Source organism: Desmodus rotundus, chromosome 3, assembly GCF_022682495.2.
Source record: "Desmodus rotundus isolate HL8 chromosome 3, HLdesRot8A.1, whole genome shotgun sequence".
NCBI lineage: Eukaryota > Metazoa > Chordata > Mammalia > Chiroptera > Phyllostomidae > Desmodus > Desmodus rotundus.
The window spans coordinates 103,489,679-103,516,374 of record NC_071389.1 but is presented as its reverse complement, the minus strand read 5'-3'; the positions used below and the strand labels follow the sequence as shown (position 1 = coordinate 103,516,374).

The 26,696-nt window shown below is 39.1% G+C and overlaps 1 protein-coding gene across 1 annotated transcript in view; it reads left to right on the top strand.

Moving 5' to 3' along the window:
* Positions 1-6,709: 6,709 nt before the first annotated feature.
* Positions 6,710-26,696, top strand: part of PSPC1 (paraspeckle component 1) — a 77,224-nt gene continuing 57,237 nt past the window's right edge. Inside the window, exons 1-2 of the mRNA XM_024580776.4 lie at positions 6,710-7,254; positions 15,280-15,581. Of these exons, the coding sequence (XP_024436544.2) occupies positions 6,883-7,254; positions 15,280-15,581 (674 nt within the window). The 5' untranslated portion in view covers positions 6,710-6,882. The remainder of the gene's footprint in view (positions 7,255-15,279; positions 15,582-26,696) is intronic.

Below are 26,696 nucleotides of genomic sequence, written 5' to 3'. Positions count from 1 at the left end.
TTTTCTGTAAGACACAACATCCCAAAGATAACAATTGTGTGTTATATAATAATTACTATGAAATGACATAAAATAGTAATGTAAAGCCCATATTTTTAGATTTAACACACAATCTCAATATATATCAAGACCAAACTGTACAAGGTTTTAAAATGCTGTACAGGACTTACTGGAAGTGTGTATTCAGCATTGGAAACAATTCATACATTCCCAATGTGAGGGTTACAAATACCCAGAGTACCACTGCTTGATTTCCCCACAGGGAACCATCACTCTTGGCTTGTCCAGTGTCACTGACAGGACACCTGCTACCCCTGAGAGTTTCATGCTTGAACTTGATTCTGAATCTTCGCATGTTTTTTTCCTAGGACAGATTGAAATGTTTAGAATATCTATTTTGATAAAATATATGTATGTAAGTAGAATATAGTTATTATTTTGTAAAGAAACATTCATCCAGGCTGGTACAAGGGCTGGAGATGGGCAGCTGGAGCAGAGAGGATGCACAGCCAAGGAGGTGGCTGGTGGACCAGTCGGTCCCACATTTGTGGGCCGATAAGCTTGGAAGAACCATTTGGAAGTGAGACAGACTTCAGAACCCAGGGTTTCAGCATGGGAAACTGAAGACTCAAAACCTCTCGATGTAAAAAATCTGCAGGAGTTGTGGCAGTGGGAGAAACTCTAGTCTCACAGGAGAATCTGTGGAAGAGACCCACAGGATCCTAGAATGTACACAAACCCACCCACCTGCAAATCAGCATCTGCAAGGGCACAATCTGCTTGCGGGAAGTAAGGAAAGTGACGGAAAGTGGGGCTAGAGTAGAGCCAGCAAGTGGCATTGTTCTCTCTCTGACCCCTCCCCCCCATACAGTGCTACAATGCAGCAAAGAGGGTTGTCCTGCCCTGGTAAATAACTAAGCCTGCACCCCTTACAACATAACAGGTGCATGAAGACAAAGAAATATGCCCCAAATGAAAGAACAGATCAAAACTCCAGAAAAAGAACTAAGCACAGAGGAGATAGGCAACTGTCTGATGCAGACTTCAAAACACTGGTAATCAGGATGCTCACAGAAATTATTGAGCTCAGTCGCAAAATGAAGGAAGAAATGAAGGCTATACAAAGTGAAATAAAGGAAGGGATACAGGGAACCAAAAGTGAAGGGAAGGAAACTGGAACTCAAACCAAGGATTTGAAACAAAATGAAGAAAGAAACATCCAACCGGAACAGAATGAACAAAGAAGAATTAAAAAAAAAATGAGGAGAGGCTGAGGAAGCTCTGGGACAACTTTAAATGTTCCAACATCAGAATCATAGGAGTGCCAGAGGGAGAAGAACAAGAGCAAGAAATTGAAAACTTACTTGAACAAATAATGAAGGAAAACTTCCCCAATCTGGCAAAGGAAATAGACTTCCTGGAAGTCCAGGAAGCTCAGAGAGTCCCAAAGAAAGTGGACCCAAGGAGGAACACCTCAAGACACATCATAATTACATTACCCAAGATTAAAGATAAAGAGAGAATCTTAAAGGCAACAAGAGGAAAGGAGAGAGTTACCTACAAGGAGTTCCCGTAAGGCTATCAGCTGATTTCTCAAAAGAAACCTTACAGGCAAGAAGGGGCTGGAAAGAATTATTCCGAGTTATGAAAGTCAAGGACCTACATCCAAGATTACTCTCTATTTAGCAAAGCTATCATTTAAAATGGAAGGACAGATGAAGTGCTTCCCAGATAAGGTGAAGTTAAAGGAGTTCATCATCACCTAGCCCTTCTTATATGAAATGTTAAAGGGACTTATCTAAGAAATAGAAGATAATCAAAAATATGAACAGTAAAATAAACTCACAACCATCAACAACTGATCCTAAAAACAAAAACTAAATAACTAGAACAGGAACAGGATCACAGAAATGGAGCTGACATGGAGGATTATCAGTTGCGGGGAGAGAATTGGGGGGAAGGTACAGGCAATAAGAAACATAGTAAGTAGGCACAAAATAGACAGGGAGAGGTTAAGAATAGTATAGGAAATGGAGAAGCCAAAGAACTTACATATACAACCCATGGGCATGAACTAAGTTGGTGGGGGGGGGTGCTGGAGTGTGGTGGGGTGTAGGTAGGAGGGGGATAAAGGGAAATAAATAAATAAAATCAATAAACACATGTTCTGCTGCTTTAAGGTGAAATACTCCGAAGATAGTGATTAAATCCATGTGATCTAGTGTGTTGTTTAAGGCCGCTGTCTCGTTGATTTTCTGCTGGAAGATCTATCCATTGAAGTTAATGGGGCGTTAAACCCCCTGACTATGACTGTATTTCTGTTGATGTCTCTCTTTATGTCCATCAAGATTTACTTTACAACCCTGGCTGGTGTGGCTCAGTGGATTGAATGCCAGACTGAATCAAGGGGTCACCTGTTCGATTTCCTCCCAGTCAGTGCACATGCCTGTGTTGTGGGCTGGGGCCCCAGTAGGGGGCGCTCAGGAGGCAGGCACACATTGATGTTTTTCTCCTTCTCTTTCTCCCTCCCTTCCCCTCTCTCTAAAAATAAATTAATAAAGCCTTTTTAAAAACTAGGGATTTTACACAATGGAATATTACGCAGTAGTAAAAAAGATGAAAATTTTACCTTTTGTGATAGTATGGGTAGACCTGGAGAATATTATGCTAAGTGAAATAAACCAGTCAGAGAAAGACAAATACCATATTATTTCACTCATATTTGGAATGTAATGAACAAACTGAACTAACAAGCAAAACAGAGATAGACTCATAGATGGAGAGAAGATGACAGCTAGTAAAGTGGGTAGGTTAGGGTATGGAGGGATTGAGCAAAAAAGGAAAAAGGACTCATCAACATGGGCCGCAGTGTGGTGAGTGCTGTGGGAGAGGGGGTATAAGGGGACTAAATGGTAATGATAAAATATACAATAAATATTAAATACAATATAAAATCAATAAGCATCTTTGGGTGAGAAATATCGATAAATAAATAAATAAGGTCAGTAGTTGCCAGGGGTGGATAGGGAGAGGGATAAATAGGTGAGGCACAGGGGAGTTTTAGGGTAGTAAAAACACTGTCTGATACTGTAGTGATGGGTAAATGTCATTAAAAAATTTTCTAGACCCATAGAATATACAACACCAAAAGTGAATCTTGATGTAAGCTCAGAACTTGGTGATCAGGTGTGTCAATGTGGTTTATCTTTTATAACATGTACCACTCTGGTAAAAGATGTTGATAATGGGAGAGGCTGGGCATGTGTGGGGGCGGAGAGTGTTTTGGAAATCTCTGTATCTTCCTCTTAAATTTTTGTGAACCTAAAACTGCTTTTTATATAAAGGTCTAAGTAAATGTAAAGCGATCAGATTAATGCCTGGTGTATTTTGGTCTGTCACATCTTGGAGTAAGGTGCTATTGGCATCTAGTGAGTGGGAGCCAGTGATGCTACTACACATACTTTCACAACAAGTAAGTATTTGGTCCCCGGTTTCAATAGTGTTGAGGTTTTAGAAAATTTTCTCCAATGCTTCTAAGGCACCCTGATATCTGACTGAGAAATGAGTAGCTAGAGAAGAGAGGAAAGGTGGACTTAGACATATGGCTTTCCAAGATATGAAGTGAAGATTCCCAAGGAAGACATTGAGACTATAGAGTGAACAGTGAGGTGTAAGAACACCAGAGAATATGGTAGAATGAAGACAAAATGCTGTTTCAAGAAGGTAGGAGGGAAATGATCAATAATAATAATTTTATAGTGCCAGAATATTTTCCAAAGACTGTAATTAATTTGTTTAACATGTACAATATGCCTATGAAGCAGATCTTTTTCCCATATTATACATAATGAAACTCAGGCATAGATCTACCATTCAAGTGCTGTTGAATGATGTGAGGTTTGACATTTGCATCTGGTAAAGTAGACACTGTTGCCTACTGTAATGAGAAAGGTTTCTGAGGAATGGAATGTCAGGGTAGACATCTGATAAGTGGGACTTAAGGAGAAATCAAGAGATGAAGAAATGGAGACAAAGTATAGATGACCCTCTTCTTTCTTTTGTAAAGAAATAGTAGCTAAGGGACATGTGATCTAAAAAGTTTTTTTCTTTTCTTTCCTTTTTTGTTTTTAAAGATAAAATTATACCAGCAGTTTGTTTTGCAGCTGGGAATAGTTCAGTACTGATCAAATAACTGATCACCTGGGAAGTGATCAGATAAAAGCAAAGTATTTGGAAAGAAGAGGCTATCCACCTCTAGCTGGGTACCTCAGTTGGTTAGATCATTGTCCCGATACACCAAGGTTGCAGCTTCAATCCCCAGTCAGGGCACATACAGGGATCAACGAATGAATGCATAAATGGTTGGAACAACAAAATTGATGTTTCTCTCTTCCGCGTGCTCTTTTTCTTCCTATCTCTCTCTGTCAAATCAATAAATTTAAAAATAGATTTTGATTAGAAAAATAAAGATGCTACCCAGTGAGTTGATGTTAGAGAAGATCAATGGCAGTTCATTCAATGTAACAGGAAGGAAGGCAGTGTATATGGCTGGCTACATATGGAGTTTGGTTGGTTGATTTGGTGCTTAGAGAATGAGGTAATTTTATTCTATGTTTTTTTCTTCAGTGAAATTAATAAAAGTTGGCAATATCAGCTATGAGTGAGGTGAGAAGCATTGGTCCGAAGGAAAAGAAAATGTGTGAAATTGTTGCATAGGAAATTAAGCAAGAGAAATAACTTGGGGCTGAGGTCCTATCTGATATCTGTGGCCATAAATTTAAAGAGTGGTCAGAAAGTTACTAAAGTGGGAGAAAGAAGGGAGTGAAGAAGAGGGGGGGGGAGAAAGGGAGTTTATATTGGCATGAACTTTTTGGATCTGGGATTTTTGTTTAAGGAGAGAGGGGTAATGGTGTCAAAGTTGCAAGAGATCAAGGAGAATGTCCAATGACACATGGAATATAGGAAAAAAACATATCCACTTCTAGAGATAGCTGCAGGGGAAGCAGTCTTCAGAGGAAAGCCATATGCCAGTTAAAGCAGTAAGGTAAAGACATGTTCGGAGTAGGGATTTTGCTGATGACAGAGAGTTAGTTTCCAAGGACTTTGGAGTGACTGAGCAGGGTGGGAGAAATGGGTAAATTTGAGGAACTTGCCAAACTGCAGAGTCTGAGTGATTAGAATTTTGGTGGTAACTGAGGTAGATAGGGATTAGTCCTGATGGTGTTTTATTTTTATTTCTTTTGATAATTTATTTTGTTTAAGATATAATTTAAGTATGGTAACATTGGCCCTTTTAGTGCCCAGGTCTAACGAGTTTAGACAAATACATACAGTTGTATAGCCAACACCATAATCAATATATAGTTCCACTTTCCCCAAAATTTTCTGGTATCCCTGTGTAGTCAACCTCTCCCTGCCTCCCAGATCCTGGTCACCACTGATCTGTTTTCTGGAGCTACAGCTTTGTCTTTTCCAGAATTGTGTACATAGAATGTAGCCTTCTGAGTCACATTGTTGCTATAATCAGTAGTTTACTTTTCAAAAAATTTTATTTGTTGATTTTTAGAGAGAGAGAGACATAGAGCCAGAGAAAGAGAAACATTTATTTGTTGATTTAATTATTGATACATTCATTGGTTAATTGTTGTATGTGCCTTGACCAGGGGTGGAACCCACAACTATGGTGTATTGGGATAATTCTCTAACCAACTGAGCTATCTGGCCAGGGCTGTATTAGTTTGTTTTTTATTGTGTAGTATATTTCATTATGTGACTGTACCACTGTTTATTCATTTACCAGTTGGATATTTGGGTTATTTCCATTTTTTTGCTGATCACAACAAAAGCCCCTCAGTTTTTTGTTTTTGTTTTTGGGTTTTTTTTTTTTTTGCAGATAACACAAAAGTCCCTTTAAACATTTGCCTATAGGTTTTTGTGTGAACAAAAGTTTTTCCTTCACTTGGCTAAGTAGTTAGGAGTGGGATTTCTGTTTTAAAGTCATCCTATATTTAACTTTATGAAAAACTGTTGAACTGTTTTGCAATGACTGAATTCATTTCTTAACATTCACTGAAGACTTACCATGTACTATGAGCAGTACTGGACAGCACTGAATAGTTTGTTAGACACTGGTATGGCTCTCATATCTTAAAATATTTGCCTTCAGGCCTTTTACAGAAAACGTTTGTGGACTCTTGTCACAGGGTAGTGCCATACGAGTTCTGGGGCTGGTTGTGTTACTTTTTCATAGCCACAGTTATTTTATAGAATTGGAGTGGCTTATTAGGAAATATAATAAAAACCTTGTTTTTGAAAGAGGAAAAACGTGTTTCTACTTGTTTCAATTATTGGGAAATATGCTGTCATTAAAAGCTGTGCATAAAATGTGCAGATTTTCATTTCTCAGTAGTCGCTGAAAATTGAATCGGATATTTACATAAAATATCGTATTTTAACACACGGCTGCACACATCGCACAATTTTCCCTGTATGTACAACCAAGAATTCCTGCTATTTTTGGGGGTTGGGAAACTAGTCTTTTGAGCTAAATGGAGTGGTGTAAAGCGAACACCGGTAACGCCGTGCGCAGAAGCGTCCTAGCTCAGGTGCGTTGGCGCCAAGACTGCGCAAGCGCGTCGGCTCCTGCGCCCGCGTTAGCGTGGGGGCGGGGCTTGTGGTCTGCGTCCCTTCCAACTGCGGCTGGAGGCAGCGCCATTTTGAACGTGCAGCGGCCGCGGGCGTAGGGAGGTCCGTGGAGTGCTGCAGGCTTGGCCATTTCGCGGTTTTGTTTGGCTTTCTCCTTTCCAGTATCATCTCCTTACGAAGGCACGGACCACAGACGCATCTTTAGGGTTGGCTGCAGGCCCGAGGCGAAGCCCTCCGATGATGTTGAGGGGAAACCTGAAGCAAGTCCGAATTGAGAAAAACCCGGCCCGCCTGCGCGCTCTTGAATCGGCGGCAGGGGAGAGCGAGCCGACGGCCGCCATGGCGCTCGTGCTGGCTGGGGAGACCGCGCCACCCACTCCCGCGTCCGCGCCCGCGGACGAGCGCCCGGACGAGGAGGTGGGCTTCACCATCGACATTAAGAGCTTCCTCAAGCCGGGCGAGAAGACGTACACGCAGCGCTGCCGCCTCTTCGTGGGCAACCTGCCTACCGATATCACGGAGGAGGACTTCAAGCGGCTCTTCGAGCGTTATGGCGAGCCTAGCGAGGTTTTCATCAACCGCGACCGCGGCTTCGGCTTCATCCGCCTGGTGAGTGTGGGGCAGGAGCGGGTCGTCGTCCTCTCCCGGCCGGCGGGTCGCCCGACGTTCCGAGCAGCCTGCCTTGCTGGCGGTTAGCCCTGCCGTGCTGGTTGTGGTCACTGATACCGGGAACCAGCGGATTGGCAACTCCGAGTCCAGGCAGAATGGGTTGGAAAGGAGAATGAATGGGAAAGGAATTGGGAACGGGAACTGCGGCCTCACTGGAAGTTTCACGGGGCACAAAGGCCCACCTTGCACTGTTGCTTCTTATAAAATTAACCAAATCGTCACTTTGGCTTCCACCAGACCTTCAGATATTTAACGGTAACCCCCCTTGTTCCTCACCGTGCCTCGCCTCAGCGCAGCCCGCATTTATCCTACACTTCTAGTGTTGGGACTGTGCCGAATTTGTTACCTAGTACAATGTGTCCCCACCAACATTTGGGAAGTTTCCACACTTTGGAATTACATACTATTTTAATACTTACATACTTTAATACTAGAGTGTTATATATCTTTACTCATTTTTAATTTAAATCTTAGGAAGTTATTCAGTGGGATACACAATACGTGCCTTCTCTCTATTTTTTAAAGAGTCTGAACGGTGAGGGTTTACACTTAAGGACAGTTATCATGTACTTGGTGTTCCTAAGTGCTTTCTGGTGAATTCCATCAGTGTCAGTTTTATAGCACTGTTGTAATTCATACTTAGATGCTGAATTTTTTTTTCCCAAAAAATATTTTTCTTGGAGGGAGACTTTTTTACACAAGTAAATCACCTGTGTTATCTTGTTTGACCCTTAGATTTTTACCGTCATGGTAGTTTGTGGAAGCTTTCCTGTTGGAACTTTGGCTTTTATTTTACTTTATTTTTTAAAAGATTTTATTTATATTTAGAGAGAGGGGTAGGGAGGGAGAAAGAAACGGAGAGGAACATCAATGTGTGGTTGCCTCATGAGACCCCAGTGGGGACCCGGCCAGCAATCCCTGATTGGGAATTGTACCAGCAACCCTTTGGTTCACAGGCCGGAACTCAATCCACTGAGCCACACCAGCCAGGGCGGAACTTTAGCTTTTAATGCTGCGTTCTCTCAGTGAGTGGTGAAGACAAAATTTTAATATGTGTAGAAAATTGATTGCGATTAAATGACACTACTTTTTAGGGAGGACATTTGAACATCTAAAAGGCTTTAAGAGAAGGGGAAATCTTCATAGGGTATTAATGAGACATGGAAATTTTCTTAACCGGTGCATTTTCAACATAAAATTATTAATGCACTTAATTATGTTTTTTTAAATAACATTTATTTTTTATTGTTGTTCAAGTACAATTTTCTGCCTTATTCCCCCACCCCTTTTCACTCCCCGGTGCTCCCCTCCTCCTTCCCCTCAATTATGTTTTGGACATCAAAGAAGCAGCCTGTCACTTGCTAAAAATTGTTTTTAATATATATGTGTTCAGAAGTTTTCTTAAAATACAGGAAGTTAGGTTTCTACAATAAAGTATTGTTGACAACTTTTAGTAAGCTTTTCGAAAAGGATGGTATTTAACATTTTTGAAATCTTTAGCTTCTGGCATCATCTTAGTCTATGCTGAAGTTTGACATTCTGGAAGAATGGTAGGGTTGCATTTCCCTCTTTTGGAAGTCCTTATGTTTACAAATAAGCCAGTAAACATTATATTGACATGGGAAAATCTTTTTCCTTCTTATCTTTAATAATCCTTTATTAAAGCTGTGCAGTAGAACTTTCTGCAATGATAGGAATGCTGTGTATCTGTGCTTTGTGATATAGTAGCCACTAGACATGTGATTGTTGACTAATTAAAATAAGGCTATTGTGACCGAGGGGTTGAATTTTAGATTTTATTTATTTAATATTTTCTTTTTTCTATTTTCTACATTTTAAAAATTGTTGTTTACTTATTTTTGAAGAGAGAAGAAGGGAGGGAGAAAGAGGAGGGAGGGAGAAGGGAGGGAAGAGAAATGTCAGTGTGAGAGGAAAACATCAATCAGATCAGTTGGTTTTTGTATGCTCCCCCTACTTGGACTGAATCCACAACCATGCAGGTGCTCTGACCCGGAATCTAGTGACCTTTCGCTTCGTGGAGTTACGCCCAACCACCTGAGCCACACCAGTCAGGGCTAAATTTTATATATTCTTAAATAGCCACATGTGGCCAGTGGCTGATACATTGGATAGGAGAGCTCATTGCTTTCCTTTCTTTAAAAAAAAAAATTATGCGATTATGAAATGGGAGGTGAGAAGGGCTGCTGTTATCTTGTGCCTTTGGGATATGTTCCTCCAAACCTATGACCTTAAATTTTTGTGTAAGAATGTTAAAAATTTGTCAGCTGGAAATTACAATTTGGTGTACAAAATTTGACTTTTTGGATTAATTTTACTGTTTAACCTGAGCTCTATGATGCATAGGTAAATTTAAAAGGTTTAAATATATTTGAGCTATTATGTATTTTTTTCTGTTTAGGAAAATCATAGAGTACATGCCTGATTTGAATGTAAGTAATGGCATGGTGGCTGTAGTGTGTGTATAGGGGTGGTGTACTAGCTCTAAAATAGTGATAGTTTTATCTGATTTGTGTTTTTAGAAATACTTTTTATGCCCTGGTTGGTGTGGCTCAGTGGATTGAGTGCTGGCCTGTGAGCCAAAGGGTAGCTGGTTTGGTTCCTAGTCAGGGCACATGCCTGGGTTGCAGGCCAGGTCCCCAAGTAGGGGGCATGCAAGAGGCAAGCACACATTGATGCTTTTCTTCTTCTCTTTCTCCCTCCCTTATCCTCTGTCTAAAAATAAATAAGTGAAATCTTTACAAAAAAAGAAGTACTTTTTACTCATTTAAGTAATTTTAAATGCGGATAAATTTTTTTGGAATGGTAGTTGTGGTTTTGCAATTAATTGATGAGGTCAGGCACATTTTTGAGGTGGTATAGGGTCAGCATATTACAGGTATGTAATGGTAGGGAAAAGAATTAAAAAGTGTATTTATTGATTTATGATAGGGAGGGAGGGAAAGAAGGAAAGAAACATTAGTTTGTTGTTCCACTTATTTATGCATTCATTGGTTGCTACTTGTTTGTTCTGGGACTGGGAGAACAAATCTGCAACCTTGGTGTATTGTGATGCTGCTCTAACCAACTGAACTACCTGGACAGGGCAGGGAAAAGAATTTAAGTGGCACTTCCTTGAGGTGAAGTCCTAATCCATAGTGTGAGGCTTTGGTACATTAGGGATGAAATAGACTGTATTTGTATTTTAGACACATTTTTGTGGAATTTTAGACCCAACAACTTATCCTTTTTATGTTGTGACTGGTTATTGCCAATTTAGATTGGATAAATTAACTCAAAAGTTGTAGTGCATTTTAAAGGTAGTTTAATGTAGTTAAAGATGGTATTTCACATGGACTCGGTTTCTGCTTTTATTATTCCATCTCCTACTTTTAGCTTTAGTAATCTAGATTTCTGGAGCCGTGATTCACAGAACTGTTGGCCCTGTCCAACTGCTTCAGATCTCTTCCTAGTGTAAGCAGAAGGCCGCTTAATTTATTTCTCCCTCTGTTCATGGTAGCAATGCTTACCTTATACTATCTCAAAAATTGTCTCACCTAAACAATCAGTTAACTGGAAATTTGTTAGAAATGCAAATTCTAGGGCCCCTTTGTAGATCTACTGAGTCAGAAATTTTGGGGTTGGGGTCCAGCAATCTCTGGTGTTATTTTGATGGTAAAGTTTGAGAACCATTTTTCAATTAAAGAATTAGAAATGAACTGGATTTACTTTTACTTATAGGGGACTTAACCACCTCCCCTCGTGCTTTACATTTAAAAAAATATTTTATTTGTTTATTTTTAGAGAGAAGGAAGGCAGAGGGAGAGAGAGGGAGTTCAGGAGAAACATTGGTTGGTTTGCATGTCCCCAAGGAAACATTGGTGGGTTGCCCCTTGCAGGCCCCCAGCCTTGGACCTGCAAACTGGTAATCTTTAGTCTGCAGGCTGGTGCCCAATCCACTGATCACACCAGCCAAGGCTTAGTTTTACTTGTGAAATAATGTATGCTTCTTACAGAATGTTCATATATGCATTAGAGAAGACAGTGCAAAAGGTACTTAGTGGGCGTGTTCAGCATATGATTTCAAGTCATCTTTTATTTCAGGGAAATTCTCTTAATTACAGTTTACACTAGTGAAAGAAAGATCTTCCCTTTCCTAATGCACTTACTAAACATGATCACTGTTAATCTTTGTATATTTTTTCCATAAAAATAAAGCCATACTGTATACATTGTATTGTGATTTTGAGTTTTTAATTTTTTATATCTTTGACATCTTTTTTGTTTCACTAGATTTTTTTTTTGAAATGATTTTATTTTAGGTGGGGTGGGGATCAAAGGGAGGGAGAAAAAGGGAGAGAAACATCAATGTGTGGTTGCCTCTCATGTGCCCCCTACTGGGAAACTGACCTGGCCAGCAACCCAGACATGTGCACTGACTGGGAATGGAACCAGTGACCCTTTGGTTCTCAGGCAGTGCTCAAGCCAATGAGCCACACCAGCCAGGGCATCATTAGATTCTTTTTAGTGACAATATTTCACAGTATGAACATACTGCAAGTTATTTTATCAACTTTTTGTTGATCTATTTAAAGGCTGTTTCCATTTAGCGTCATTAGATTTCCTTATAGTTATTAGTACTCTTGCAGTGGGGAATTTTAACCACTAATAAACAGTGAGAGAAAAGATCATGTGCTTTGGAAAGAGCCTTTGGAAAGGGTCTTTTGGTAATCATTAGACCCTAGTTCAGGGATGTCCAACCTTTTGGCGTCTCTGGGCCACACTGGAAGAAGAATTGTTGTCTTGGGCCACACATTAAACACACAAACACTAATGAAAGCTGATGAGCCATAAAAAAGTCTGTGCATAATTTTTGTGATATCCGTCACCACATGTAAGCAAAAGAGTTCTCACATAATAACTCTAATTATGCAGTGGCCCTTTCGATCTTTTAAAATCATCGAGCACTTGATTGATGTGGCCCAGTGGGTTAGGGCATCATCCTGTGAACCTAAAATTGTTGAGCAGGTCCCAAGTTTGTGATCACTAATATGGAAAATGTACATTTCTAAGTAATAAAAGTAAGTAGTGTTTTAAGTAAATTTATGATATTGTGTTGGGCCGCATACATAGCCTTCGTGGGCCGTGGATTGGACACCCCCTGCCCTGGTTCAAGCAGTCTGTATCTTGGGTAATCACTTAAGTTTCTTCTTTTTACTTTATTTTCTTCTGTTGCTTTCAGTTAAGAACCTGTAGTTTTACTTTTTATTTAGAGTGATGCAGGTACATATTTGATGTCAGGAGACATATTTGTTGTCAAAACTGGGTGTGGATTTACTGAGATAAACATCCTACAATGCATAGGACAGCACCCACAAAACAAGAATTATCTTGCCCATGATGTCAGTGGTGCCCAGGTTTAAAAATCCCTGATGTAGAAACATTTAAAATCATGAACAATATAAACTTTAAGAGGATTATGACACTGAGAATTCCTGACAATGTAAACACATTCCTTGGGCCAAAAAGTATTAAAAGTTGAACTCATTTCTAACATTAAGAAATACTTGATTTAACAAAAGTTGAGGTTCCTTGCTTCCCCTGGGAAAAAAAATGGCATTGTGAATGTATCTGATGGAATCTGACAATGTGATTCCTGCTAGAAACACTGTAATTTTACCATGTCCTCACTAAGCTCTCTATCCTCCTGTCCCCAAACACTTTATTGTAAAAGATTTGAGGCAGATCACACACACACACACACATACACACACACACACACATATATATATTCATAACCTACCACCTTGATTCTACAGTTAAGTGTTGCTCTATATGGTTTTTTTTCCCACATATCTATTCATCTCTCCATCATTCATCAGTTTATGACTCTTAAATAAAACTCCAGCATGCTTATTACCTAAACTCTGGTATTATTTTTTGAGGTATTTGAAATCTACATACAGTGAAACTTTCAAATTTTAAGTGTGTGATTTGGTGATTTTAGACAATTACATCAGTCTGTTTAACTCAAACTCTTAACCAAGCTACAGAACATTATTATCATCCCATGAAATTTCCTCATGTCCCTTTCCACTCCCAGTTATACCTGATGGCATTTTAATTCAAGACTCCATTCCTAAAATCTACTTCTCAGTTGTTGGATTATGATGTATTAGGTACATAGTAGCTATTGGATACTCATAATAGCTTGTCGGATCCACATTAAATACTTGCTAGAACTACAAATATTAAGAGTAAAAAACAGTGGCCGTTTTGAATATCTGTAAAAAGGTTAGATTCATTTTTCTTTGTAATATTTTGTAGGTAGATTTTTGTGTAAGTGCAGTATTTTAAAGCTGTATGAACATTTTAGGGATTGAATAAAGACCTTTTGTGATTTTAAGACTTTTTTCATAAGATAATATATTTGTATTCTTCTTAAAAATGCATACAAAGCCTCTTTTAAGTCTGGACAGTTCTTACAACACAAAAACACCATATCTGAGTTTTAGCAGTTTATTGTTTATTATTTACAATAAATAACATTTAGCAGTTTGTCGTTCATTGTTTTTTGGATGTCAGTATTCTATACCAGCTTGAATTCTTCAAGAAGGAACATCTCTTGGGGTTTCAGCAATGAACGGATTTTCTAGTTTATATAAGTGCATGTGCTTTTGTTCCTGTATGAAATGGAGAGAACATTTACAGCCCCTGAGTATGTGTGTGTGTGTGCACTTCTCAAATATAATGGTGAGAAATATGTAGCCCACGAAAATATTTCTGGAAAAGTGATTAACAACACCTGGTAGTAATTTTCACAGATAGTATGAAAGAGAAATGGAAATAAAAAGGAAAAGAGGATTTGTCTGACATTGGAGAGGTGATATGTTTTATTAAGATATAAATAGCCCTCGCCAGGTAGCGCAGTTGGTTAGAGGCTTGTTCCAGTACAACCAGGTTGCAAGCTTGATCCTTCGTCAGGGCACATGTAAGAATGAACCAACGAATGTGTCAATAAGTGGAACAACAAATCCTTGTTTTTCTTTGTCTTTCTCCCTCTCCCTCCCATTCCTCTCTCTAAAGTCAATTAAAAAAAAGATAGATAAATATTAAAAACTTGGAGTACATAGAGAATTTTATTTTCAACAATAGTTTCTAGTAACTGGTACTTGGTCTTGAAAAATAATTAGGTATTTTATTTCTGTTAATTTTTTATTTAATCTTTATTGTATTTTTTCCATTACTATATAGTCCCCTCATACCGCCTTCACTCTGTATTTCTTTTGATATATGTAGGAGATTTTTAAAAAGGATTTTGTTAGCATATTTAATAGTTTATAATTTGTTTATGAGCAGATAATCTTTTAAGTGATGGATTTTTAAAAATTCTTACCTGAGAATATGTGTGTGTGTGTGTGTGTGTGCGCGCGTGCGCGCCTCTTGCAGCGGCACTGGGGACCTGGCCTGCAACCCAGGCATGTGCCCTGACTGGAATCCAACCTGTGACCCTTTGATTCGCAGGCTGGCGCTCAATCCACTGAGCCACACCAGGCAGAGGTTTTTTTTTTTTTAATTGATTTTAGAGAGAGAAACGTCAATCGTTTGCCTTCCGTATGAACCCTGATAGGCAATAGAACCCGCAACCTAGTTTTGTGCTTGGATTTGGGATTGAACCTGCAGTCTGGTTCATCAGGCAGAGCTCCAACCAACTGGGCCACCAGCCAGGGCAAAGTGATGGCTTTTAATAGGACATTGGGGTTGGGACTTTGTACTCAGAATGTTTAAAATTACATCAGATAATTAATTGATGTTATATCAAAATTGAAAGACACAAAGACAAATTGATCCCGTCAGTCATTTCCTAAAGCTACCCAGCTGACTAGCTAGTCTCCCTAGAAACAAACTACTATTTACAATTTTTCTGTTTCTATCATCTTTAAAAAGTAATTTTTTCCTCCTAAAAAGGAATCCAGAACGCTGGCTGAAATTGCAAAAGCAGAGCTTGATGGCACCATTTTGAAGAGCAGACCTCTCCGAATTCGTTTTGCTACACATGGAGCAGCCCTAACTGTCAAGAACCTTTCTCCAGTTGTTTCCAATGAGCTTCTAGAGCAAGCATTTTCCCAGTTTGGTCCAGTAGAGAAAGCCGTTGTGGTTGTGGATGATCGTGGTAGAGCTACAGGAAAAGGTTTTGTAGAATTTGCAGCGAAACCTCCTGCACGAAAGGCTCTGGAAAGATGTGGTGATGGGGCGTTCTTGCTAACAACGTAAGTTTTAAATATTTTGTCATTTTCCTAGGCAGTAATGTACTGGTTTCTCTCTGTTCTGAACTTCTGTCTTTCCTTGTGGTTCATACTGTCTTGGCATATGGTAAGTAGATGTTGAGTAAATACTCAGTAAATATAAAAAAGGAATTTTTTGTCTATCTCTAGGAATCAGGGTCATACTTTCTTCCAACAAGTGTTTGTTGATTCATACTTGTATCTCAGGAAATGTTTCATATTACAATTGTCATTTAATTAACAACTTCTATTATACACAAAGCAAAGTTTTATACAAGATTACAGGACTGTGGTTAAATTCCCAACCATTACAATAAAGCATATATGGTAATGAAGCAAGTCACATGAAATATTTTGGTTTTCTAGTGCATGTAAGAATTATGTTTACACTACATCGTAGTCTATTAAGTGTACAGTAACGTGTAGAAAATGTACATATTTTAATTAAAAAATACTTTCTTGCTAAAAAAGCAAATACTGTTGGAGAAATGCTGCTGATATATTACCCAACAGGTTTGCTACCAACCTTCAATTTGTAAAAAGTACAGTATCTGTGAAGTACAATAAAACAAGGTATGTCTTTATTTAAATAATTAATGAATAAATGACATTTTAATTAACTTTATTGAGGTATAGTTTACATATATATACATTTCTAAAGATTTTATTTATTTTTAGAGAGAGGGGAAGGAAGGGAGAAAGACAGGGAGAGAAACATCAATGTGTGGTTGCCTCTCAGGTGGCCCACACTGGGGACCTGGCTTGCAACCCAGGCATGTACCCTGGCTGGGAATGGACCCGGCAGCCCTTTGGTTCATGGCCCGTGCTCAATCCACTGAGATATACCAGTCAGGGTGATAATTTACATATATTAAAATACCCAATTTTAAGTCAATAAGTTTTAACAGATGTATATATATTCACACAACCTATCACCACAATTAAGATAAACAATATTTCCATCATCCAACAAAAGTTCCTTTGTGCCCTTTGTGTTTATTTCCCACTCCTTATTCATGTCCTAGGCAGCTGTTGATTTTTCTGGTACTATAAATTAGTTTTGTCTTTTCTGATATTTTTTTAAAGATTTTTAAAGGTTTTCAATTTTTATTTTTAAAGAGAAAGGAAGGGAGGAGGAGAAACATTGATGTGTGAGAGACACGTCAATTGGTTGCCTCTTGCACACTCCCAACCAGGGACCTGGCCTACAACCCAGGCATGTGCTATGACTGGGAATTGAACCAGCAACCTTTTCGGTTTATAGGCCGGCACCCAATCCACTGAGCTACACCAGCAAGGGCATGTATTTTCTAACATTTTATATAAATGAAATCTCATAGTATGTACTCTTTTGTGTCTGACTTATTTTGCTTAGCATGTCATTATATTCACATTTTGTTCCTTTCTTTAAAAAATATTTTTAATTTTGATTTTAGAGAGAGGGGAAGGGAAGGAGAAAGAAAGGGAGAGAAACATTGATGTTGCAACTCAGGCATGTATGCCCTGACCGGGTATTGAGCTGGTGACCTTTTGGTTCATGAGCCAACGCCCAACCAACTGATCATCACTGCCCAGACTCAGTTTTGTTCCTTTTTATGGCTGAGTTGTATTCCATCATAGGTCATAACCACAGTTTGTCCAGTGACCTTTGGTTGGACATCTGAGTTGATTCCAACTATTGACCATTGTGTAGAAATCTTCCTGTGAACGTTAGGCTTTCATGTGTCTTGAATAATATTTAGGAGTAAATGGCTGTATATTTAACTTTACAAGAAACTGCCAAGCTCTTCCAAAATGGTTATACCATTTAACACTCCTGCCAGCACTGAATGAGAATGCTCTGGTAGCTCCATATCTTTACCAACACTTGAGAGTCTTCATCTTCTTCTTCTTCTTTTTTTTTTTTTTTTTTTGTGACAAAGAAAAGGAGTCTTTATCTTTTACATATTCTGAGTATAGGTGTGTCTATTGTAGTTTAAATTTTATATTCCTACCCTGGCTAGGTGGCTCTGTTGGTTGCAGCATCGTCCTGTGTACCAAAAGGTTGCGGGTTTGATCCCTGGTCAGGGCACATACCTAGATTGTGGGTTTGATTCCTGGTCAGGTTATGTACAGAGGTAACTCATCAATGTTTCTCTCTCACATCGATGTCTGCTTATCTTCCTCCCTCTCCCTCTCTTCTTTCCTTTTTCCCTGCCCCTCTCTCTCTCAAATCCATAAACATCCTTGGGTGAGGGTTAAAAAAAACTACGTTAAACAAATTTTATATTCCTAACAACTAATAATGAACATCTTTTCATGTGCTTTTTAGCTGTTTTTATATTTTTTGTAAAGTGTGTTAACAGTTTTTGCCTATTTTTTCATTGGGTGGTTTGTCTTACTGCATTAACAAATAATGGGTACAGGTGTATATTATGACTATTTCTCCCAGTCTGTGGTTTTTAATTTTCTTCACTAGCGTACTACAAAGAACAGAAATTTTTGTGTTTTGTGAAGTCTATTATCAATTTTTTTGTTTTTATGTTTTGTGCTTTTTGTATCCTTGTATGAAATCATTGCTGTCCCTAAGGTAGTAAATCATTTCTCATGTTTAGTTGAGAAAATTAAATTGTTTTTATTGAGTTTAGAGAGATGATAAGGGAGGGAGGAAGACAGGGACAGAAACATTGATGTGAGAGAGAAACATTGATAAGTTGCGGGCTGCACGTGTCCCAACTGGGGATTGATTCCATGCATGTGCCCTGATACAGAATTGAATCTGTGGCCTTCGTGGTATGATACCCAACTAACTGAGCCACACTGGCCAGGGTTCTTGAGAAATTTTATAGCTTTTTAATTTGTACCTGTGATGCCATTTTGAGTATGAAATAAGGTAACAATTCAGTTTTTTTTCATATAGGTATCCAATTGTTTTAACACAGTTAATTGAAAAAAAAAAACTTCTTTGTTACTTTTTATCTTATCAAACATTTGGGTAAAACATCTGCACTGTTTCTTGTTTCATTGATCAGTGTGTATATATATATATATTTTTAATATATTTATTGATTATGCTATTACAGTTGTCCCATTTCCCCCCCACTCCACTCCATCCTTCCCACCCCCCTCCCTCCCACATTCCCCCCCCCCCATAGTTCATGTCCATGGGTCATACTTATAATTTCTTTGGCTTCTACATTTCCTACACTATTTTTACCCTCCCCCTGTCTATTTTCCACCTATCATCTATGCTACTTATTCTCTGTACCTTTACCCCCCTCTCCCCCTCCCACTCCCTTAATGACAACCCTCATGTTCTAGTTGTTTTCCTAGTTTGCTCTTGTTTTTGTTTTATGTGTGGTTGTTAATAACTGAGTTTGCTGTCATTTTTACTGTTCCTATTTTTGATCTTCTTTTTCTTAGGTAACTCCCTTTAACATTTCATATAATAAGGGCTTGGTGATGATGAACTTCTTTAACTTGACCTTATCTGAGAAGCACGTTATCTTCCCTTCCATTCTAAATGATAGCTTTGCTGGATACAGTAATCTTGGATGTAGGTTCTTGCATTTAATCTTGGGTAATGTAATTATGATGTGCCTTGGTGTGTTCCTCCTTAGGTCCAGCTTCTTTGGGACTCTCTGAGCTTCCTGGACTTCCTGGAAGTCCATTTCCTTTGCCAGATTAGGGAAGTTCTCCTTCATTATTTGTTCAAATAAGTTTTCAATTTTTTGTTCTTCCTCTTCTCTTTCCGGTACCCCTATAATTCGGATGTTAGAACGTTTAAATATGTCCTTTACGTTCCTAAGCCTGTCCTCATTTTTTTGAATTCTTGTTTCTTCATTCTTTTCTGGTTGGATGTTTGTTTCTTCCTTCTGGTCCATACCATTGATTTGAGTCCCAGTTTCCTTCTCATCACTATTGGTTCCCTGTACATTTTCCTTTGTTTCTCTTAGCATAGGCTTCATTTTTTCATCTGTTTTTCGAACAGATTCAACCAAGTCTGTGAGCATATTGATAACCAGTGCTTTGAACTGTGCATCCGATAGGTTGGCTATCTCTTCGTCGCTTAGTTGTATTTTTTCAGGAGCTTTGAAGTGTTCTGTCATTTGGGCCATTTTTTTTGTTTGTTTGTCTTGGCGCGTCTGTTACTTTAAGGGGCGGAGCCTTAGGTGTTCCCCGGGGCGGGGTAATTCTGGTGGCTGCACTGTGACGCTGTACGTGGGGGGGGGGCCGAGTGGGAGCAATGGCGCCCGCCTCACTCTCCTCCGGATTTCAATCTTTCACTCCGATACCCACAATCAAACTGGGCCACTCTGGTGCTGGTTCCCGAGTAAGTGGGCCTGTGCACACTCTAGGCCCCTGTGGGTCTCTCCAACGACCTCTCCCATGAGGCTGGGAGTCTCTCCTGCTGCCTCCCCAACCCCCACAGGCGTTTTCAATCAGAGGTTTGAGGCTTTATTTCCCCGAGCTGGAGCCCTGGGTTGCGCAGCGGTCTGCTTCGCTCCCCCCGTTCGTCAGGTTTATCTGTGGGCAAATGTGGTGCCGCAGGGTGCTCTCTGCCACTCTGAGTCCGGCCCTCTGGGTTTATCTGTGCAAACGTGGGGCCACAGGGTCTGCTAGTGCTCGGACTGCCTGCGCCATTTGTCCCACACTCCTCCAGTCTCAGTCCCGCCACAGCCACGCGAGTCCTCTCGACCCCGGTGCCCGTCTCCGCCCCTCCTACCAGTCTGGATGAATGTTTATTTTCTATTTCCTTGGTGTCAGTCCCCCTTGCTGTTCGATTCTCTGTCAGTTCTGGTTGTGCGAGGAGGCGCAGTGTGTCTACCTATGCCGCCATCTTGGTTCCTCCCGATCAGTATATTTTAATACCTGTATTGTACTTTCTTTCTTTAGCCTAAGCTTTGAAATTGGATGGTATCATTCCACTCTAGTCTTTTTTCAAATTGTTCTGGATATTTTTTATTTTTTTAAGGTTTTATTTATTTCTTTTTAGAGGGAGGGGGAGGGAGGGAGAGAGGGAAATATCGATAAGTGTGAGAGAAACATGGATCGGTTCCCTTTCACACTCCCTCCCCCGCCCCCCAGCCTGGGATGGCCCACAACACAGTAATGTGCCCTGACTGGGATCCAAACCAGCACTCAATCCACTGAGCTACATCATTAGCCAGGGCTATTTTTTACTTTTTAAAAAGTATTTTATTTATTTGTTTTAGGAAGAGAGGGAGAGAAACACCTATGTGCAAAACATTGATCACTGATCATCGATCATTTGCTTCTGGCACGTCCTCATCTGGGGAACTGGTCTGCAACCCAGGCATGTGCCTTGACCAGAAATCAAACGAGACCTTTCTGTTTGCTGGACAACGCCCAAGAGCTACACCAATTAGGGCAAATTGTTGTGGTTATTGTTTCTTTTTATAACCTGACTGGCTTTATTTATTTTTTAACGATTTCACTTATTTAATTTTAGAGAGAGGGGAAGGGGGGGAGAAAGAGAGAGAGAGAATCATCAATGGGTGGTTATCTCTCATGTTCCCCTAAATGGGGACCTGGCCTGCAACCCAGGCGCTTGCCCTGACTGGGAATTGAACCTGTGACCTTTGTTTGCAGGCCAGTGCTCAATCCACTGAGCCACACCAGCCATGGCAAACCTTACTGATTTTAAAATTAATCTTGCTGGCTGATAACGGCTCAGTGGATTGAGCTCTGGCCTGAGAACTAAAAGTTTGCTGGTTTGATCCCAGTCAGGGCATGTGCCTGGGTTGCAGAGCAGGTCCCCAGTTGGGGGCACGCAAGAAGCAACAGAATGTTTCTCACATCGATGTTTCTTTCCTTCTCTTTCTCCCTCCCTTCCCCTTTAAATAAATAAATAAAATCATTAAAAAGTAAAATCAGTCTGTCAGTTAAAAAAACATTCTACTGGGCTTTTGCTTGGAATTGCATTGAGTCTACAGCTCTTTTGGGAAAAACTGACATCTTCACAATATTGACTTTTACCAATCCATGAACATGGTATATCCATTTATTTAAAAATAATACCTAATTAAAATAGTCATTAAACCTGTTGCCATGTTAACATGCCTTTCCTTTCAGTTTGCCCATGAAGAAGTTCTTGATGTTCATCCTTAGTCTTCGACTGGATTTGGTGTAAAAGCTCTTTATTTGATTATTGCATTGATTCCTGTTATCTCTGAAACAGCGCCCACCTCTGACACTTACTTTGTTATTGGTTGGGATCATTCAACTGTTTTAGGGCTTGGGGAATGTAGATATAAAGACAATTTTTTAAAAAAATACTGCTTCTTGACCTATGTGCTTAGTTGGTGTTTTGTAGGACATTTTCACTTTCAGATAGTTAAGCATTTGTGCCGTGTCTGCTGTTTTACATCCCTGCCAACTTGTTCTCTTTGAGTCTTTGGTCTTGTTTTCTTTGCTTAGAGAATTTTCTCCAAATCATGACAGGCCTTGCTCTCCTATTTTTTTCATATTTTGCTAAGATGCTATTTCCTCAGAGAAGCTGACTGTTTTATATTGAACCAACCATTCCCTCTGCGATGAGTGATGCTTTACTTTCCAATTTATTTTTCTTAGAGCACTTACTGTTTTAATTTGTATGTATTTCTCTGCAGTAGAATGTAAGTTCCACAAGGCCAGGGCCTCAGTTTAGTTCAACACTATAATCCCAGTATCTGTATTCTTTTATTTTTTTAAGATTGTATTTTTTTAAAGAGAGGGGAAGGGAAGGGGAAAGAGAGGGAGAGAAACATCAATTGCTTGCCTCTCGTAGGCCCCCAACTGAGGACCTGGAGTGTCACCCAGGCATGTGTCCTAACCAGGAATCAAACCAGTGACCTTAACTGTTCGCAGGACAATGCCCACCCAACTGAGCTGTATAAGTCATGGCCCAGCACCTATATTCTATTAATTCCTGGCCACATAGTAAGCTTATAATAATTATTAATAATTTATATTGTTATGAATTATTATAATGAGGGAAGGAATGAGGGAAAGATTGAAAACAATAGGCAAGGTGTGTGAGTAATATGTTTTTTCCCACTTCTACTTTGGTTTATTGGTGTTTTTTAAACTTACAGCTAGGTATTAGTTAATATTTAACTGTTTCTTACAGGTAGCTTTTAGAGTAATTTAAAAACAATTTAAAAATACATTTATCGATTTGAGAGAGAGAGAGAGAGGCACTGATTTGTTATTTTATTCATTCTTGCATTCATTGGTTGATTCCTGTATGTGCCCTGACTGGGGATTGAACCTGCAACCTTGGAGTGTCAGGACAACCCTCCCAACTAACTGAGCTACCTGGCCATGGCTAAAAACAATTTTAATGGAATAGGGAAGGTGTTGGATATATAGTTTTAAGATTTTATTTATTTAGAGAGAGGGAGAGAAACGTTACTTGGTTCCCTCTTTCATGCACCCCAACCAGGGACCATGTCCGCAACCCAGGCACATGCCCTAACTGGGAATCAAACTGGTGACCTTCTGTTTTGCAAGAGGAAGCCCAACCAGCTGAGCCACGTGGCCAGGGCAGTGTTGAATATTTTATTATCTGTCAGATATTTCATAATCATGATCTCAGATTTCCAAAACACTGGTTATTATTTGTTCCATGTGTCAGGTGTGAAAATTGGCCCAGAGATGTTAAGTAATTTGCTTAAGATTGCATAGCTAGTAAGTGGTGACATTTAGTTGGAAGCTAAATCCTTTTTATGTTGTGGTACAGGTGGAATGGTTTATTCTTTCTGTAGAGTCTATGCTCAGGGACTTTGTTAGTTAAACTTTCTCATGTAGCTCAGGATGCTCTTTTCCTTGCTGTTTGATTAGTGGGTCTCAGCTGAAATGTCAGTTCCTGGAAAGGAGTTCCTGACTGCCTTATCTAAAGTGGGCTCCCTCTGTTACTCTTCCTGATGTTTCTTAAAATAATCATTTTGTTTACTCTTTTCGTCTTCTAGAAGTCTTCAGGGATTATTTTGTTTACTCTTATATTCCTGGCCCCAAATACAATGTTTATACTTATTAAGTAATCAAATATTTATCGATGGACTGACTGAACCTCGAGAGATCCATGATAATTCAAGTGATTTATAGGTTTGGTATCATAGGGATTTAGTTTCTAAATGTAGACGTCTTGTGTAATACAAATTTCTCTTTAAAACTCCTTTAAATTGTCATAAAATACTGTGTATTATACATGGATTATACAATTTTACAGTATAATTATTAACATTGCAAAAGTACGTGCAAATTATGTATTAATGCAGTTTTGAAATTATAAGAGGTGGAAAAATGGGGGGAGTAAAACTTTTATCTCTGATAATGGTACATCCACATTGTTAAGCATTAGAATTACAACTAGACCGTTAGAGGTTCTCATGCCCTAGATCTGCACAGGCATGGTAGGTGCTCAGTAGTTCAGTTTTTCTTGCTATAGCTTTTTTTGTTTTTAAAGATATTGCAGGTTAAGTCAAATGAAAATACAGGGTGGGGCAAAACTAGGTTTATAGTTGTTCATATGGAAAATATAATTAAGAAGTAATAACACAAGAATAACTTGTTTTTCAAGTACTCATCTGAAGACCTGTTTTTTATTGATTTTAGAGAAAGAGGAAGGGTCAGGGAGAGAAGCATCTATCAGTTTCCTCTATACACACCCTGACTGGGGTTCAGACTCAAAACCTAGGTATGTGTCCTGACTGGGAATTGAACTGGCAACCTTCTGCCATACAGGACAATGCTTCAACTAAATGAACCACCCAACCAGGGATCTTTCTTTCTTTCTTTCTTTTTTTTTTTAAAGAGAGATTTTACTTATTTTTAGAGAGAGGGGAAGGGAGGGAGATAGAGAGGGAAAGAAACATCAGGGTGTGGTTGCCTCTTGTGTGCCCCCTACTGGGGACCTGGCCCGAAACCCAGCCATTTGCCCTGGCTGGTAATTGAACCAGTGATCCTTTGCTTTGCAGTCTGGTGCTCAATCCACTGAACCACACTGGCCAAGGCTCTTTTTTTAAAAAAAATCTATTATATTGGTAAAGATATAAAAATACCAGTGAAGGTGAAGACACGGAGAAGAGCCCAGGTCTTAGGAGAGACCAGCGTTGGACTTCCAGACTCCAGAGTTGTGAGAAAATAAATTTCTGTTAATGTAAAACAAACAAACATATAAATAAATAAAACACCCAGTGAATGAAGTGAAGTCACTTTAATGTTTTTATAACTCCTGTAAGAGAAACTGGTCATTTTGTTTTTGGAAGGGATTTGGGTACTAGGTATAAAAAATCTTAAGATTATTTGACTCTCTGATACAATAGAAGTATACTTGAAGTAAGTATTTTGACTGAAAGGTTTGGTGTATTATATCTGGTTTATCATTTTATTTCTGGTTTATCACTGTTTCTAATAATAAAATTTTGGAAAAATCTGAATTTCTTCATAGAGAATTGGTCAAGTTGATAATACAGTGGATTAGTAAGTATCTTTTTTTCTTTTCTTTTTTTCAATTAGTAGGTATTTTTATAAGAATATTTTATGATACCAGAAAATGTAACACTTATGAAAATAAATTTTTTAAAGGTAGTCTGTGCCATAGAGACTAGTAGTTGCCAGAGGCTCAGGGGAAAGGAATGGGGAATTGGTGGCTAATGATTTTGGGGTATTTTTTAGGATGATGAAAATGTTTTGGCTGTGGCCAGGTATTTTAGTTGGTTATAGCATTGTCCAGATATGAAGGTAGCAGTCTTGATCCCCAGTCAGGGCACATACAAGAATCAACCTGAATGCATAACTACAGGAAACAACAGGTTGATATTTCTTTATCTCCCTCTGCCTCTCTCTAGGATCAATTAAAAAAATATTTTGGATTATAGGAACTACTATAAAGGACACATGGACAAAATCAAAGGGGAGGGTAGAGGTGGAGGAGGGGGGTTTCGGTTGCGGTGGGGTAGAGGGATGGGGAGAAAAGGCATACAGCTGTAATTGAATAACAATAAAAATTAAAAAATATTTTGGGATTACATTGTGGTGATGGTTGTACATACTTAAAAACCACTGAAGTGTATACTTTAAAAGGGCAAATTTTATGGTATGTGAATTATATCAATAAAAATACAAACAAAACTAAAATTATACACTCCACATTTGTTTATGGCAGAGCATTCAGCTGTAACTGTTTTAGAACTTTTTTTAAAGACATTTATTTAACAAATAAAGGACACGAAACTAGAGGTATGTTGTCATTCAAATTTGTGTTAATAAATTGGTTGAAAATAAAAACATGAATATGTCAGAAGTTGTATTTGATTTGTGTACTTTCAGGTGTATTGGGGGTGAAACAGGGAGGGGTGGTTCCAAGACTACCTCAAAGTTTGGTAGTTCAGGCCTCAGCATTTATACTTTCCCGACTAAGATTTGTTACCGTGAAAGAATATAGAGCACTGTCAGCACAGGAAAAATGCATGTGGGATGAAGTCTGGAGGAAACCAGGTGTAAGTTTCCTGGAGTCCAGTCACATAGGACAGGCTTGCCTCCTCCAGTAACTAGTTGAGAGAACAAAAATAAAATGTTAAAACTACTAAGAGAAGTTCATCTACCCCAAGGGGACTTGGGGTGGAGGGTGAATTGTCAGTTTTGGAGTTTCCTTAGGAAAATGGTAAATAAAGGGTTTTTAAATCATATCTTTTATCTTCTACTTTAATTAAAGTTTTTTTCAATTATCTTTTTTTCTATTCTTGACTTCCTCCTCAACTTGCTCTTTGAATATGTTACATCTTCTGACTCCCCCCCCTTTCCTTTTGCCTAACTGATATCTTTTAGGTCTCCTTTTAAGGTTTTAGAAAGACTTTTCTGAACAAGACTGGTTAGATACAGAAAGAGGCTGGGAAGTGGTTGGAGTTGGGAGTTTGATGTCCTGGGATCCAAGAACATGACACCACATAATAGAAAACATGGGTTATGTACTCAGTCATCCTTTGTACTTTGTAAAGGTTAACTACAGTGGTTACAAAGGCTCATGCTTGGTTTACTGTTCTGTCATCTTGAATGGACTCTGTGCTCTAGAAACAAGGATTCATCTTAGTGTGACTTTGCTGTTCATCTGTGGCA